This window comes from Festucalex cinctus, chromosome 16, assembly GCF_051991245.1.
Source record: "Festucalex cinctus isolate MCC-2025b chromosome 16, RoL_Fcin_1.0, whole genome shotgun sequence".
In the NCBI taxonomy this organism is placed as follows: Eukaryota; Metazoa; Chordata; class Actinopteri; order Syngnathiformes; family Syngnathidae; genus Festucalex; species Festucalex cinctus.
The window spans coordinates 9,949,856-9,966,831 of NC_135426.1; the positions used below are offsets into that span (position 1 = coordinate 9,949,856).

The window sequence follows — 16,976 nt, forward strand, 5'->3', positions numbered from 1 at the left end:
AGAAACAACAAATATGAAAAGACAAAAGGTATGTAAATTCCCGGTGTGTCTGAGTGGCTGAAATCAACTTTCAACCTTGAAGATCTTAATAAAAAGTTTGCATTTATATATGCCCGCAGGACTATCGAGGCCACACAAAGACGAGAATTATAGAGTTATAGGTCACCAGCACCACAACCGCAGCCAGCCCAACCACATGGACCCACCGCAGGTCTGTTTCACAAGCAACGTCCCGTCACATGCCAACGCAGAGGGGTGTGTCTGTGTGTGGAGTCACGTGACTCACTGTGTAATAAGAAGTGGCGGCCCCGTGTAACAATATCCAAAAAAGGCAAACGCTGCACACACAAACACACACACGACTCACCTGCAGGTCAGAGAAGATGGATGCCGCTTACAAGAGGGTTAACGGGAGCTACAGTCAGGATGCCGAGTCCAATGAGCAGGACAAAGGGGTAGGTCTGCAAAAAAAAAAAAGTTTGGGATAAAAATGCTATATTATGCGCAGCTGGGCAGAATGTTTGGGGGGGAAAAAAAGTCAGTAAAGTTTAAAAAAATAAATAAATAATAATAATCATTTGAGTAGCTTCTATCTGTAGACGGGCGCACAGCACAAACATTACTGTAAATTGCAAATAATAAAATAATAATTTCTGTTTGTTAATATTGAGTCAAAGAAGCAGTGTTTCTGACAAACGCTTCACACCTGTATTGCATGAAATCTACCAACCACAACATTCCACAATTCGTGGAAGTCTATTTAGATTTTGAAGTGTATCAAATGTGCTGTTCTGTTTCAGAAAGTGAAGAAAATTCTAACATTTAATGTATAAAGTAGAAGTAGGAGCTTCACACCTGTGTTGCATGGGGGACATCATTGCGGAATTTTACCTCTATTCTAAGTGTTAACGTGTTATTTCCTTATAAAAAGGTTTTGTTTTGTTTTTTGGTACTGTTGTATAAGCAGTGTTTCATACAAATGTTTCACACCTTTGTTGCATGGCTTCCACAAACCAGGACAACATTCCACAATTGTGGAAATCTATTTCTATTATCAAGTGCATCAAATGTGTTATTACGTTGTAGAAATGAAAGAAGTGTTTATTTTTGTTGTTTTTGTTGTACTGTATAAGCAGGGGCTCTGACAATGAGCCCGCGTTTTGAAAACAGAAAATGTGTTGGAGTTCAATCAGTTTTCCGTTTAGTTCTCTGGGGCTGTCCATCGGATAGTTGCAGATGCCACTTTGGGGTGCTGAAAACAAGGTGGTTTTTTGTTTTTGTTTTGGTTCTCAGAAGCGACGAGGCTCCATGTACCTGGAGGAGGAGACCAACAAGAGTGAGGTGGTCTCCTGCATCTTCTCGCTGAAGGAGGAGGTGGGCGCCTTGGCCCGAGCGCTAAGACTGTTTGAGGTAAATTCCTCCGGAGCCCTCCAGGGAATACTTTGCAAAAGCCACTTTATTTCCTGTTAGGAAACACAGAACAACTGGGCTGAAGTGTGGAGCACAAATTGGCAAATATACTGGTCGCACATGCGAGTAGATGAAAAATGTACTCACAGCCAGAAATTTTTGAGGCAAAATGTGAACATTTCGAGGCAGCCTGCAGCCCTACAAAGAAACGTTTTTCCCAAAGAGGAAGCATTTACTTTCCTATTATCATTTGCTTTACCCAGAAGCAATCAAGACAAATAAGTAAATAAATACAACTGATTAAAACTGAAAATCATATTTCTAAGGCCAATCAAGATAAACTTAATCATCTTGATGACGGTGACCTCACAGACTTTGCTGCTTTTTTTTTTTTTTTTTCATGTGATTCATTGGTGGCATTTATGATCAAATGCCAAATTGTCCCGACTGGGAGGCGAGACTTCAAAAAGTATGAGCTCTTACCCCAAAAAGAAAAAAATTAATTGGAAAGGTATCATTGTGCATCAAAATGTTGATCCTGGCTTGTTTTTGTGCCGGTGACCTTTTCCAAGTGGCCCCATGACTAAACAAACGGCGCTTATCTCGCATGTTCGCAGACCGTATTGATCCACAATGACCAACAGAGGCCGGCTGAAGGGGAATCCAAACACTTAATACTTCCACTTGTCATTTGTCCACTTTTACTACTATTGCACCGGGGAATTACGCCAATTACCATAGAGATTACATTGCAATGGGACAATACATACAGGATTTATGAACCAAAAATTTACACTGGCATTTTGATGAATTTAAAGTTAATCTTCCTGTTATGTCAAATTGAGCCATTTAAAAATCTAGTAAAAACGTTTGTTTTTTTTAAGAAAGAAAACCTCTGCCTGGTTTTTGCTAAACACGACTAGTCACAGTACTGTACTTTAACACTGGTCGTGATTATGGTAATTGAACAGCCAATATTTTTGGAGGTGGTACTTGGTGTAAAATAAATAAATAAAAGTCAAAAAAAAAATAGAGAACCATTTATGTACAGATATTGCATTGTAAACTATTAGTTCTACTTAACAAACAACACTCTCGATGTTATTGCGTAAAATGGTGTATTAAAAAGCATAACCTGATTTTAAAAAGTCAACTTTTGCCGACAGGACGACTGCCTCTGTGTTTTATTTATTTTGATGTTATTGATCTGCAGAGCCTGCGTACGTGACTTTTTGCTCGAATCAACACGGATTGGCAGCACTTCCATTATTTAGTCATCAACATGGCTACGCATGTAAAAGTGCACCTCCCACTCCGAGGAAAAGATAACGCAGTGGAGTGAGCAATTAAAATTATGACATGATTTGTTTTTGTTTTTTTTAAGCCCCTGTTGTGTTTAACTGCATTTTGTGTGTGTGTGGTGGGTAGGGGGACGTGTAGTTGTTGAAAGAAAGCACAAGATCCTCTTTGGACCTATGAGCTCAAACTCTCTCAATCCACCCCTTGTCCCTCCCCCAGCCTCCACCATAAAACAGCCCTACTGACCCCCAAGCTTGTCAGCACACCCCCTGCGACCGCGCACATGTCCGCACTGGTGGAAAGTCCGACTCTTGTGACATGGCACGCTGCCTGTCATGTGATGCCATGACTGGCTTTTAGGGATTTCGGAGCTGGCAAAAAAAAAAAAAAATAATACATATCAAAGAGCTTCTCCAAGAAAAGAATTCCTTCTTTCCACCGAAGGAACCACGAGTAGAAAATGCCATTGTGGTTATTAGTGGAATCCAAACGTGCTGACTTCTTTGAATGAAAAGCCGATTGAGTATTTATTGTAGAAATTTGCTATTACTTTCATGAAATTTTAAGGAAAAATGCTATATTGGGATATATAGGTCTTCCATCAAAACTAAAAATTGATATCGGTACTTGGTATGAGTGACTACACCAGAGTTGAGTACTAGCACCAGTATATGAGTCTGAAAAAAGTGGTAGTAAACATCTCTATTAACAACTGTGTGCTAACGACATAACATTTGAATAGTTAACATCAAGCACTTCACTAGTTGCACACAAATGTCAACTAGTACACAGTTTACCATTCGAGTAATGTGCAGTTGTCCGGCTACTAGTATGCCAAAGTTATCATACTCGTGTGCAGAAATGAAATGACAAGTGTCATTCTACTAAAGTGTGCTCTAAATGGTTTTACCGAGCCTTCAACTGGATATCGAATGAATGCTCAAATCGTTGTCAGAAATCGTCAGATTTATCCACGGCCCATTTCCCAAAAAGCAATCAAGTCAAGATTCTGAATAAAAAAAATCAAATGGAAAAAAAACAAGAACTGTGCGAGCATTATTATGTTCTCTGCTCATGTGATCCAGTATGTTTGCTATCTTGAGTTTTTCCCATGCAGTGCATTTCATATGGCATCATTTATGGTCTATATCTGCATATGTGGGGCTTTTAATGACTTTTATATAGAACCCATCTCCTCCCAGGGTGGAATGACGAATATACAATGTACATCTTCAGTACATTCTTAAATCCAAGGATTCAAAATGTGCGGTTTTCTAAATCACTCCCAATTCTCCATTGATTTTCATGCTGCTGCTCCGCCCCCTTAAGCAGCACTTTTAAAGTTATGAGAAAACCCAAATTAAACTCAACTTATTCAAGTAAGTGTATCCCTTTCAACACCTGACCGTATCCATGCATGTCCTTACACGACAATCGCAGTCTTGTTGGGACTTGTGACGCTGGCATTTCAGGAAGATGTGATAAACACAATCCAAACCAGATGCGGGAAGTAGGCACCCCCACCACTTACGCCCTCTCGTTCCAATCAGCCTATTGCAAAAGAGAACGTGACATACACCCTCTCCCATCCGTTGAGTTATACCGCGCAAAGATGCTTTCCAGCGGCTCTTAACATTCCAACCAGTCTGATGACTTCACATTTTTAGGCCATCTCAGTAAATGAGGTCAATGTGTGTGCAGTCTGAAAATTTTGAGGGAGAGTAAGCAGCTCCGTCATGTCCAGAACCTGATTGGTCTTGGTTCAAAAAGCACCTTTTAGGGTAGCTTTGTCAATTCTGGTTTAAGTCAAGTCAAATTTAAGACCTCAAAATCACAAAATTACAAACCAAAATTACAAATTAGAAAACCAATCATTTGTCGGGACTGAAAGTGCAAAGAAAAATGTGAATCTGAATGAAAGTTGTTTTTTCTTGAGGAATTTGTCAGCCAGCCAATTAATACATCAATTACAGACATAAGAGGGTTAAGGATCAACTGACATCCTGTTCAAGTTCAAGAGGAGCCTGATTTAGGAGGTTGTTAGGACACAACAGCACTACCTTGTGGTCAAACAGGGAAGTGCAACAAGGCACAAGCACAACAAACCAAACAGCATACATTTACTCACATCAATATTGCCATTTTGCAGGAGAAGGGGATCAACCTGACGCACATCGAGTCTCGGCCATCACGCATCAGCAAGGAGCAGTACGAGTTCTTCATCAGCGTGGACACCAACTGCTCGCTGGCCCTGGACGAGGTCATCGACGGCCTGCGCACGCAGATCAGCGGCCAAGTGCACGAGCTGACGCGCAACAAACAGAAAGACACTGGTGAGAGCCTTGACAAGTATTTCAGAGATGAATAAGAATCATCATGTTGTGGGGGGGGGGGGTGAGTCATTTGAGATTATTTGAATTGCGAAGGTGAACATTTGGACAGAAGGAAACTACAGTGGGCCACTGTCACCTTGAGAGGAAGACGGAGGGTTTTGCCAATTAGAATAGCCAAGTCCTTATAATCTGGAGTAGTATTGTGGTGCATCCCGAGTCCGCTCATTAAAAGACAGCCATCGTCGCCGACTGGATGGGTGGCTCGCCACCCCGGCGCTGACCCCTTTATTAGTTGTTTCCAGAATGACATTAGTTTTGCTACTCACCAAAACAGGCCTGGCGGGAACAGGAGTGCTCTGTGTGCCTCCCGCCAAGCAACAACCTCGGGCTAGAGGGAACACGCCAAGGTCACGGCGGGACTAGACTGACAGGCCCTACCGAGATGCAGCCGCCCGTCGGTCAGGGTCAAGTGGACGAGACGATACTCATGGTCCCGTTATAAGGGAAGCCTGTTAGAGCCTCGTTGTCACTGCGAAGCCTCAGGCCGTTAGACCACACATAACAGATGGAAAATTCACGAGTGTCTTTGAGGGTCATGAATCCAGCAGAACAAGCAGATGGCCTGTGTGCATTGCTCTGCCGAGTGTCAACATGCCAAGACAGCACGACGTCCTACACGGCCCAAAACACTCATCTCCATCATGAATATCTATTTGTGCTGCTCCAGCCACACAATGGTTGGCCGACAGCTATTTGCTAATACATTACAGTTCCTTTTAATACATTCCCGTACTTGTTAACAGTTACCATGCCAATGTATGGATCTTTTTGGGCGTAGGTTTTTGAGACTTTTGTGGCTCCACTCCTGATAGACATGCCAAACAAATTTCCAGAAGTGGGCGATTGTTAAAATGTTTCTGGTCAGTCATTTGTTAGCACACTGGGCACCCTTCCGGAATCACAAGTTCATCATATATTCAAGCCGAAACAAATGGCAATCTACGACAGCGTATTAGGCTATATGTTTTAAAAATGCAACAAAAAACTGCGAGGGTAACATTTTGTGGGGACGCAGTAACGAAAGCCCAAACTGACGACTGCCATGTCACCATGATGCACCGTCTGTCAATATGAGGTCGCGCTCATCATGACATCACAAATATGCAACAATACCATAGGAGAGGGGAGGGGTTGAATATTTGGGCACAACTTGAGCCACAAATACAATGGATGGACCAACGTGGCATGTCTATGATTATCAGTGGATTTCTTTATTATCTGGTTTACTGTATGATTATCAAATTGGTCTATAATTGCCAATAATTATCGGCGTATTTCTTTATTATCAGTTTTATCTGTTTGACTTATATTAGAGGGGGTAATCAGAGAAAAATCTCACAATTGGCAAATTTGCAAGAAAAAAAAAAACTCATAAATTTGCGACTTTATAACGTGGCAGATTTGGGAGAAAAAAGAAAAAAAAACTCAAACTTGCGAGAAATACACGTAGTGTACGACTTGGTTGTTTGTACCAATACTTTTTGGTTGGGTTTTCAAATAAGGAGATGGTAATTTGTGGCAATTTTTTCTCAGAATATTACCCCCTCTAAAGAAATAATAATAAATTACACGTGGCTGGGGTGGCCCTAAGATGCCACCGTAGTAATCATCCGTCAAGTCTGTCATTTCATTTAACCACACTTTCATCATCACTTCCTATACGCTATTTTAGGACCGACCGACAGAGGTGGGAATTCCATCAGTCCATCAAAACATGTGCCCGTTAGTACTTGACCCGGTTAGCGGCAGGCAATTACACTGACAGAAGAAAACCTACTTCCATCAGTGCTTACTCCATTTGAAGAAGGAAAAAACAAAAAAAACAAAAAAAACAAAAAAAAGTTTCTCATCCTTGATTAGCAAAACGGGAGTCTGTCAGTAACAGACTGACGGACCTTCTGTCAGTAGTGATAGAATGCCTACCTCTGCAATTTTTATGTTCGTAGCTCTCAAAATGGCAATTTATTTGGGAGCCACAATCAACAAATGATCTACCTAATTCATTGACTTAAAAACTCTACTCTCCAGTGCCATGGTTCCCCAATGACATTCAGGACTTGGACCGCTTTGCCAACCAGATCCTCAGTTACGGCTCGGAGCTGGATGCTGATCACCCGGTAAAGTTCTGACTCATCTATTACTGTAGGCGTGTGTGTCCGTGTGTGCGTTTGTGCATACACACATCTTCTGACGCCCACACGGCCAATGAAAGATGCGGCCTGCAAGACATGACAGGCTGCCTATTCTCATGGAAACACACAAATTGATGTCATTGCTTTAATTGGGGCCCCTATAATTATAGATAATTGCTCCCTTTTGCCACCATCATTAAAGTGAAATATATTCAGCATAAAGCTCTACAAAGGCTTCATTTGAATGTACATTTGCATGCTCTCATTGGGAACGGAGTGCGTAATGCTGACAAAGGCCACAGGGTTTCGTTTGGGTGTTGTTTGTGAGATCTAACACGGTTTCTCCTTTTGTGTGTGCGCGTCCACCAGGGCTTCACGGACCCAGTTTACCGGACCCGCAGGAAGGAGTTTGCTGACATCGCCTACAACTACAGACAGTAATCTAACACTTAATCATGTTCTTGTCAATAGCCTCCCCTAACTGTAATTGGTTAAAATTGTTGGACCCTACAATGGGGTATATGCCACGGAAGAGGCGGGACTATTTTTGCACATGAGCTTTGGTTCCGGTTCGGTTTGCAACGTGTGCTTCCGACTATGTGCCCGTCGGTTGCGCGTTCGCAACTCGGACCAGAATCAAAGCTCATGTGCAAAATCACGGAAGTCGAAAGACCCGCCTCTTCCGTGGCATATACCCCATTGACAGTTTGCAAGAACCGTCAAAACAATTACCCACTACCTTTCACAGTAATCCTGATTCAGAAAACAAAAACAAAAACTATTTTCATGGTTTAAGAGCCCTTTGTACTCCCCTTGTGTTATTCTCTTTCTAAAAGTACTTTTTGATGCTTAAAGTTTGCGTCTTCGTCCTCCCAGTGGCCAGCCGATCCCTCGGGTAGAGTATACAGAAGACGAAAAGGCTACATGGGGCACCGTATTCAAGGAACTAAAGACCCTGTACCCGACTCACGCCTGCCGTGAGCACAACCGAGTCTTCCCTCTGCTGGAGAAGTACTGTGGCTACAGGCAGGACAACATCCCACAGCTGGATGATGTGTCTCGCTTCCTGCAGTGTGAGTTGGGTCTTTGTTGTAGTTCACATTTTAGGTACTGTATTTTAGTCACTTGGTTATTATGCACCTCCATCCTCTCCGCAGCTTGTACTGGTTTCCGACTTCGCCCGGTTGCCGGATTGCTCTCCTCCCGGGACTTCCTCGCCGGCCTCGCTTTCCGCGTCTTTCATTCTACGCAGTACATCCGCCATGGCTCCAAGCCTACGTACACACCTGAGCCGTAAGTGTAGGCGGTAAATTGTAATTGGACGACTCAAGATGTTCTCAGTGAGGGGTTAAGCTTGTTTTCTATTCTAGTGATATTTGCCATGAGCTCCTGGGGCATGTCCCGCTCTTTGCTGATTCAGGTTTCGCCCAGTTCTCCCAGGTATACAAAGCACCGGAACAAACTCTGTTCCCTCTGAATCTTATAACCCCAGCCCTTGAATTTGACACCTGTGACCTAGAGAGTATTAATAAGTTCTCTTCTTCATGCTTCCAAATAGGAGATCGGTCTTGCTTCTCTTGGGGCCCCAGACGAGTACATTGAGAAACTTGCAACGGTATGTTTCTGCAACAAACTAAAGATTCTCCAGCGAGCAGGTGCTAAACGGCTTTCATTTCTGCATCAGGTCTACTGGTTCACTGTGGAGTTTGGCCTATGCAAGCAGGGCTCTGAGACAAGAGCATTTGGTGCAGGCTTGTTATCGTCGTTCGGAGAGCTGCAGGTGGGTTCATCAGCCAGCCACCAGAACGGGCAGGGGTCTGCATGGGCTCAGGCAGCGGGTTAGTGGTCCATTTAGAATTAATGTGTCACCAACTTTTGCCTGGCCGGTGAGGGAGTGGGAAAAGTGGTTCAGTGGCTCAGCGTGGGCCGAAGGAGCGTCTATGGAAGTCACACGTTGCATCAGTGGAGGATGTGTGCTCAGACGAGTCCACATGGGAAAGCAACAGGCCGTAATCATACTCCACCTCATGTTTTTAACAGGAATCTCAAGGCTCATTGATCATCTGAGAACACACTGAGGGGCTTGTGTCACCTTGGCACGGCGCTAACCGGTAAAAAAGGAGCAATCCGGAGAGTCTAATTCACTAATCCATCACCAAGTGTTCTGCCAACCAGAGTGCGTCACAGTGCGCTGGTGTTATTTGCGTGTATGTAAATTAGGTGATTTGCATACATTTGACGCAAAATATGCCCACCCCAATGCAAATCAGACTCATTGATATACAGCGTCTAATTCACTAACGGCAGCGCAAATAGTCACATGGAGTTTGGGTGACGCAAATAACATTTATGGAAAGCGAGTATAAACCTGCCGCAACCTTGAACCCGGGATCATGACAGCAGTGCATGTGGCGCGGTGCACGTCCCTTTCTGGCTGATCACGCAGAGAGGGCGAGAGAGGGCGAGAGAGAGAGAGAGAGAGGGCGAGAGAGAGAGAGAGAGAGAGAGAGAGAGAGAGAGAGAGAGAGAGAGAGAAAGAGAGAGAGAGAGAGAGAGAGAGAGAGAGACAGAGAGAGAGACAGAGAGAGAGAGGGAAATCTTGGTATGTTGGTTTAGGACACATAACGTAACCCGGGCTGATCAGCAATGGCGGGGAGGCATTTTACGATCATTTTTACGTGCCAGATGCAAACTGTACGCCCACCCCAACCTCTGAAAATATATTTTCAAAAAACGATCACACCAATAATTTGTACTTCATGAATGAATGACATCGTTGTCGTCCTCTCTGCTTTGTACAGTTTAATGGTGCTTTAAACGCTTACTCTCGGTCCAACCTCGCTTTCTGATAATGTCATCTTTCTCGCAACTGTTACTATAACAACCATGTTGTTGCCGCAAATCCATTGCTATGTGTGGTAAATCAGGTGCAAATTTGCTCCAAGCTGTCAGTTTTGTGGGCATGTTTGCACCAGTATATGATTAGCGCAATATCCTTAGTGAATAGGTGAGTAACTGGGCGCAGACTGCGGGTGCAGTTGTGGTGCAATATTTCGCCCTATTACCAGACGCAGCGCATTCTGAGTGAATCTACCCCTGAATGTGTCATTGCTTGTCTTCCAGTACTGCCTGACCGACAAGCCAAAACTGCTTCCCTTTGACCCAGAGAAGACCAGTGTCCAGAAATACCCAATCACAGAGTACCAGCCAGTCTACTTTGTTGCCGAAAGCTTTGAGGATGCCAAAGACAGAGTCAGGTATGTATGTTGCACTCTAAAGTACTACAAGGGCCCGAAATTTCACTAAGCTGTGTATGACTGAAAGTAACTGAACCTGTGCGGGCCTTACAGAAAGTTTGCCGGCACCATTCCCCGGCCCTTCTCTGTGCGCTACAACCCGTATACTCAGAGCGTGGAGGTGCTGGACAACACCCAGCAGCTCAGCAACCTGGCCAACAGCATCAAGAGTAAGTTCCAATCCTGTTGTTAGAAAACCTTTTTTTTTTTTTATATGCTGCTTCCTAACGTGCTTTTCTTCTCTTGGTTGTAGGTGAAATGGGGAAATTGTGCGAAGCCCTGAAAAAATTGGAGTGACGTCTTGACCAAACAGCCTGAAGCTTATTATACTATATCCGTTTTTTTTGTATTACATGTCAACATTACCGGGATATAATAAATAATATTCTGTCTTTTAGTTAGTTAATCATGTGTAACCTTTAGATGTCCCCCTCCACGATTACCTCAAATATCTTTCCTCCTTGCTCTAATGTATTGTTCTATTAGTATTCTAATATACATACAAAAACTTGATTTTACATACAAACCAAGACTTATGATTTGATAACCAAGCAACTTTTGACAATGTTTTTCTCCCCCTATTTTTGTGCATGGAATATTTCACTGAAACTAATAAACAGAGGATATTAACGATGTGGTCTCGGTTGTCCCATTTTAACTGAAAAGTGTTCACATATCGTATCAACAGTAAGGTGTGTTTGCCTTGTGCTTTGATCAGCTTAGTAAAACAAGCAAGGCTAAAAATACACTGCATTTTCCCCCCTCATTCTTAATTATTATTTTTAGTAACATTTATACAACCTGTGAAGAAGACCTGATTCGGTTGAATGGCTATCAGACAGTGAGGGTAAGTAGCAGGCGGCTGCTCAATGACTTGCTTTTGCCTTGGTGACGCAAAAGGTGTCCCAGAAAAAAAAAAAAAAAACACTCATCTGCATTCAGCCCTCAGATGAGGCGCTATTTAAATGCCTCAGACCCACACCGGAGCACATCTTTAAACTATGAAGACAGAGAGCAGCGGGAGCCAAGCGGCGCCCTTCAGCGGCCGGAGGCAGAGTTTGATCGAGGATGCCCGGCGTGTGCGCAGCTTTGGAGGCGGAGGTCCGCCGGGGACCTCACGGGGAGTGGACACGCAAGTTTTTGAGGAGAAGGAGGGCCGGGTGACCCTCAACGTGCTGTTCAACCTCAGTAACGAGAAGAATGCGGGGTTCTTTAAGACAGGAAAGATATTTGAGGTAATCGTGGAGGGGGGCATTAAAATCGCTTCTTTTCCCAACAGAATAATGCTTATTGCATTCATTCTATGTTTTATTATAGTTGCTATTTTTTAACCTTAATCAGCTATATTATAGGGACTTTTAGCAACCTTTACGCTACCCCTGAATAGGGGAGTTTCTTAGTGGAAAGATAGATCTAGGTTCCACATTAAAAAAAATGTGAATGGGTGACTGCCATATATATTTGGACAATGTGTGCTTGTCACCTTTCCAGACATTTGACGCCAAACTCCTCCACGTTGAGAGCCGGCCAGGCAGGAGGTCCAAGAACAGCGCGTCCGATTTGGAGTTCTTTGTGAAGTGCGAGGTGCACAACTCCGATCTGGACGTCTTTGTCAACTCATTGAAGAGAGTGGTGGATAATGTAAGGTCCATCCCAGAAGAAAAAGGTGTGTTTTACATTCAGTAGTTGGGAGGGTGGACCCAGTTGTTTAAAAAAGAACAAAAAAAAAAACAGCTTCTTTTCATCTCCATCGCAGTCCCCTGGTTCCCTCGACAGATAAAGGAACTGGACAGATGCAACTTATTGATAACCAAATTCGATCCGGCCATGGACAAGGACCATCCAGTGAGTGTCCAATAAAATGACACACCAGCTTTGCTAGAGAAAAAACATCCAGTGTACCAAGAATGTGTGTCACCTGTGCCGTAGGGCTACACAGACACAGAATACAGGAAGCGACGAGCCTTCATTTCAGAGCTGTCCTTCAGATACAAACAGTGAGTGTGAAAAGAGAGCCTCTTCTCCTAAATGCCACTCAGCTAATTCATTTTGTCTGCTTTGATGTAGGGGTGATCCGCTGGCCGAGGTGGAGTACACAGCAGAAGAAACGGCCACATGGTGAGAGAACAGGTGCATGGTGAAGAGAAGTGATGACACCTGACCTAAACAATGTATTCAAAAAGGAGGGAGGTGTACAAGAAGCTGCGGAGCATTTACCCCAATCTGGCCTGCCGACAGTTCTTGGACGGCCTGCAGCAGCTGGAGAGCGAATGAGGCTACAGCGAGGAGCGCATCCCCCAGCTCAGAGACATTTCCGCCTTCCTCAAAGGTGACATGGCAAAACAATCACACACACTCACATTGGGAGGCAACGGATTAGGGGAAGCTGTTGTTTCAGACTCAGAAGTTGGACTTGAATGTTAAGCGGTCTCTGATTCTTAGTTGTGACAACTATACTTCCAATAAGAGGGAGGCCTTGTTCCGTTTCTAGTGGACAAAGAATGAATAGACAAACAAATTTGTTAAGAAAGTCTTCATGGAAAGTGTAAGTGCAGAAGTGTAGGTATCCACAGTTAGACTACAGCATACGATTCTCAAAAAAAGAAGATTAGCCAACTGATGGGGCTCAGAAAAAAACAAATCCGTAGAGAACAGGAAGTTAATCATAAACCTGCCCCAAACAAAGTTGCATGTAGCAAAGCGTTAGCCGCCTTTGAGTGATATTCCATAAGGTGGAAATGAAAATACTCCACTGGGTAATAAGTTTGTTTTTCTCCCCAGAAAAAACAGGCTTCCAGCTGCGTCCGGTCGCTGGCCTGCTGTCTGCCAGGGACTTCCTCGCGAGTTTGGCTTTCCGAGTGTTTCAATGCACGCAGTACATCCGCCACGCGTCGGCGCCCATGCACTCTCCTGAGCCGTAAGTCCTGCTGGGTTTGTTAGCGATAGCTCCTTTTACCTGATGTTTGACCTCCTCCCACAGGGACTGCTGCCACGAGCTGCTTGGTCACATCCCCATGCTGGCAGACAAAGAGTTTGCCCAGTTTTCCCAGGTATGTTGCGCATAATGTGCTTTGGTTCTTTTGCTTGAAATACCTTCACTGAATACCGTGGTCACTTCCAGGAGATTGGATTAGCCTCACTTGGAGCATCACAAGAAGACATTGAGAAATTATCCACGGTAAGTTATATTGCTCCGAAGGAGATCCTTTGATTGATGTAAATCCTAGGACTGAAACATTCCAGAGGCTGTGGCTACTGGAATAGTCGTTTTAACATGAGACTTGAGCAGCACCGAGTGGCAAAAGCTAATAGCTGCATCCACTCTGCCTCTTTTCCAGCTGTACTGGTTCACTGTGGAGTTTGGACTCTGCAAACAAAATGGGACAGTCAAAGCTTATGGGGCAGGACTTCTCTCATCCTATGGAGAACTCATGGTGAGTTTGCACAATGTTAATGATAAAACATCTTTCATTCCATCCCATGCGCCTTGACACTCTGCGGCCCATATTCTAGTATGCCCTGTCCAACAAACCCGAGTACAAGCCTTTCAATCCTGAGGAGACCGCCGTGCAGCCATACCAGGATCAAAGCTACCAGCCAGTGTACTTTGTCTCGGAAAGCTTTGAGGATGCCAAAATTAAATTGAGGTATTTTGCTTGTACCATATTTTAGAGGTCACCGTTCTACTACAAATGATCATCCAAAGCTTTTTGGTTCCGTGCACAGGAAGTACTCTACAACCATAAAGCGACCATTCGCGGTGCGCTATGAGCCTATCACATGCAGCGTGGATGTTCTGGATCAGCCCAGCAAGATCCAAAACGCCCTGTACAAGACACGAGACGACCTAAAGATGCTGCAAGGAGCCCTGGAGAAGCTCTGCTCCTGAGGACATGGGCAGTTAAATAGACTGGAGACAAACATTTGTTCAAAATAATTGTCATAATTTGCTATTTGCCTCAAAATTGCTGTCACTGGTACATGTTGTAATTGTGAAAGAAAGAAATAAACACTTATTTTTCACGACTGCATCTATTTTACATACATGATAAGGGAAAAAGCCAGCAGTACCAAACCACTATACAAGCAACACTTGCTCAGAGGCCGTTTGTTTCCAAACCGACAATTTCCATTTCGAAAATTCCTGGAAGGCGCTGATCTGCATGTGTTGCTAAGCAGACAGAATGAGCTTATTATGAATGATTTAAGTATCAAGTTGCCTCTGCTGGTCAAAGTCTGAGCCAACAGTGAGGCCTAACAGGCCGACAGGGCCAGGTCAGCGGGACCTCACGGTCGACCAAGAGCCGTGCTCATGGCCATGAGTGCTGGCACGTGGTTGTCTTCCTTTCATTTCCCCCATGAGACTGGAGATGGGCAGTTCTTTGAGGTTTTCACCGAGGTCCAAGCTTCTGATCTCCACAGGCGACATCAGAACCACGCTCATCAATACTTATCATTCCACTATCAACATAGTCAAGTCCTCAGATCAGCCGCCTTTCTCCCTCCTTTCCAATAATTCCGATGGCAAATTAAACCCGACCCTGGCGTCTACTGGAAGCTTGGAAAGAAAAGAACAATAGCGATAGGGAGTGGCGAATGCAGGCAAACAAGAAGTTAAACACTCACGCAATCCTTGCATCCGATGCTTTCAAAGCCACAAATCCCGGAGAAACCACGGCCAGGATGCGGTTCTGCCTGAGGGCCAAATATCAGCAGGTTGCCGTGGCAACAACGAGGAGATCCAGCGAGATTCTTGCGCTCGGCGAGGCTGGCCACAAATCCCAACAGGCTGTATCATCCTGACTCCAAGAAGAAGTGTTTGCATGGACATCCCGAGCCGGCTTGGCATTGTTGCCTCCTTTAGAGTTGGAGCGTGGGTCATTGGGTTCACTGAGTCCTCTGAACCGCATGCGAAGTTCATGATTCCATTTGAAACCCTTTGAGGCTCGTAGTTAACAAATCCTCTTCGTATCAGGTTCACCGAAAGGACATAGTCACTGTGGAGATCCTGACTAACAACATAAATAATAAGACAAGAACAAACAAAGAGGGTAATAAATGCAAGTACATGGGTATCAAGAGTTGGTATGATTCATTCCTATTAACGTTCGACTGTAACTGTACCTCCTGCAAGGTCATATATTAATCTATCACATTTATGGAAGTTTTTAGTCCGGATAAACCAGTGGAGGGCCTCGGGAGGACGAACAGCTACAGCAAAGAGGACACTTGCACTGGGTTTCCAAACTTTACTTTTTTGACATATTCTTACATCATCGTGGGAAAACACTCATAGCAATCGGGATACGAGATTAGACTAAACACCCGCCTCAAAGAGCCTTAATCTCCCCGCGTTCGTATGATGTTGCTCATTAGCTCTGCCGCTCTCATTGAGCTTAAAGTTTTAAGCAGAAAAAAATAACTGCAGCAATTAGTAGAAAGTCGGCTTTTTAAGGTTCAATGCAAGGTTGTATAGGAACAAGGTCACAACTTACTTCCATCCTTGTTGTTCCTCTCTTCAGCCTTGGGATGGCGTCCTTGTGGCAGCCCTGCAAAGCTTGCAAGACTCACGACTCATGTTTCAGGGTGGGAAAAGATCTCAGTGTGCAAAGGGAGGTTCGATAGCATTTGGAAGACATTCAGAGTGTGCACAGACCATTATGGCTCTCTGGCTTGTGTGCAGCTACTTCTCCGGCACCTCTTGCCCCCAAAAGCACAGCAAACACCCGAGCGGCAACCGCACTGGACTTGTTCAAACATAAAAGGACGTAGGCTACACGGAGAGCGGTAGCATGTTATGCTTTGCGGGCGGCGGTTCGAAGCGCCCTGGCCAAAACACATACGAGGTTGACGTACTGGTTTTTAAAGAGCTAAAGGTCTTTAAAAACCTTGCGTCGTCGTTCGAGGGTAATTAGATGTCAAGAACAGTAAGATGTTTCCATGGGAGGCCATGAACCACACAGTGCTAACACAAAGATGGATTAAAGGACCCATAATCCTTTACCAGGATTGGTCTGGCAAGCACGACCATTGCCAATAAGCTCAAATTTTATTAAGGTTTAGGATAAAGTAAGCCTATGTCGGTACCTTTGAGCCATCCCAAACATTTTGTTGAAAATGTGTTCATAGCATTAGTAATCATGTTAAAGGGGAAGTCAACCCCCCCCCCCCCAAAAAAAAAGTCAAAAATGTGTTCTATGCAGCATTCTGGTTATTGTGTTAGTGGAATATGAGTTAAGCAGCAAAATACAGTATTTTTTATTAGTATCAGAAGTATCAGAAGAAGTATAATTTTGCCACTTGCTGTCGAGTGAAAATGACATCACTGTTGCTCAGATCTCAGGTAACTACCGATCACAGCTCAGCTTCAGAAAACACAGCAAATTACATTGAAAATCTGTGCAGTTTTAGTGGGCATGCTAAAAAATGGATTGAGAAAGCAAATG

General features: G+C 44.1%; 2 protein-coding genes across 2 annotated transcripts; both read left to right on the forward strand.

The window, feature by feature from the left end:
* The first annotated feature begins 310 nt into the window (after positions 1–310).
* On the forward strand, positions 311–11,163 carry pah (phenylalanine hydroxylase). Its single transcript, XM_077500489.1, has 13 exons — positions 311–455; positions 1,294–1,410; positions 4,859–5,042; positions 7,131–7,219; positions 7,604–7,671; positions 8,111–8,307; positions 8,392–8,527; positions 8,605–8,674; positions 8,793–8,849; positions 8,919–9,014; positions 10,358–10,491; positions 10,585–10,700; positions 10,784–11,163. The coding sequence occupies exons 1-13, from the start codon at positions 384–386 to the stop codon at positions 10,825–10,827; spliced, it is 1,380 nt and encodes a 459-aa protein (XP_077356615.1). The 5' UTR covers positions 311–383; the 3' UTR covers positions 10,828–11,163.
* A 360-nt stretch (positions 11,164–11,523) lies between these two features.
* Positions 11,524–14,495, forward strand: th2 (tyrosine hydroxylase 2). Its single transcript, XM_077499891.1, is given in 12 exon segments — positions 11,524–11,765; positions 12,022–12,196; positions 12,287–12,375; positions 12,460–12,527; positions 12,598–12,648; positions 12,714–12,859; positions 13,312–13,447; positions 13,511–13,580; positions 13,652–13,708; positions 13,869–13,964; positions 14,044–14,177; positions 14,257–14,495. Coding segments are annotated over 12 exon segments (1,419 nt in total). The 5' UTR covers positions 11,524–11,531; the 3' UTR covers positions 14,420–14,495.
* The last annotated feature ends 2,481 nt before the right edge of the window (positions 14,496–16,976 follow it).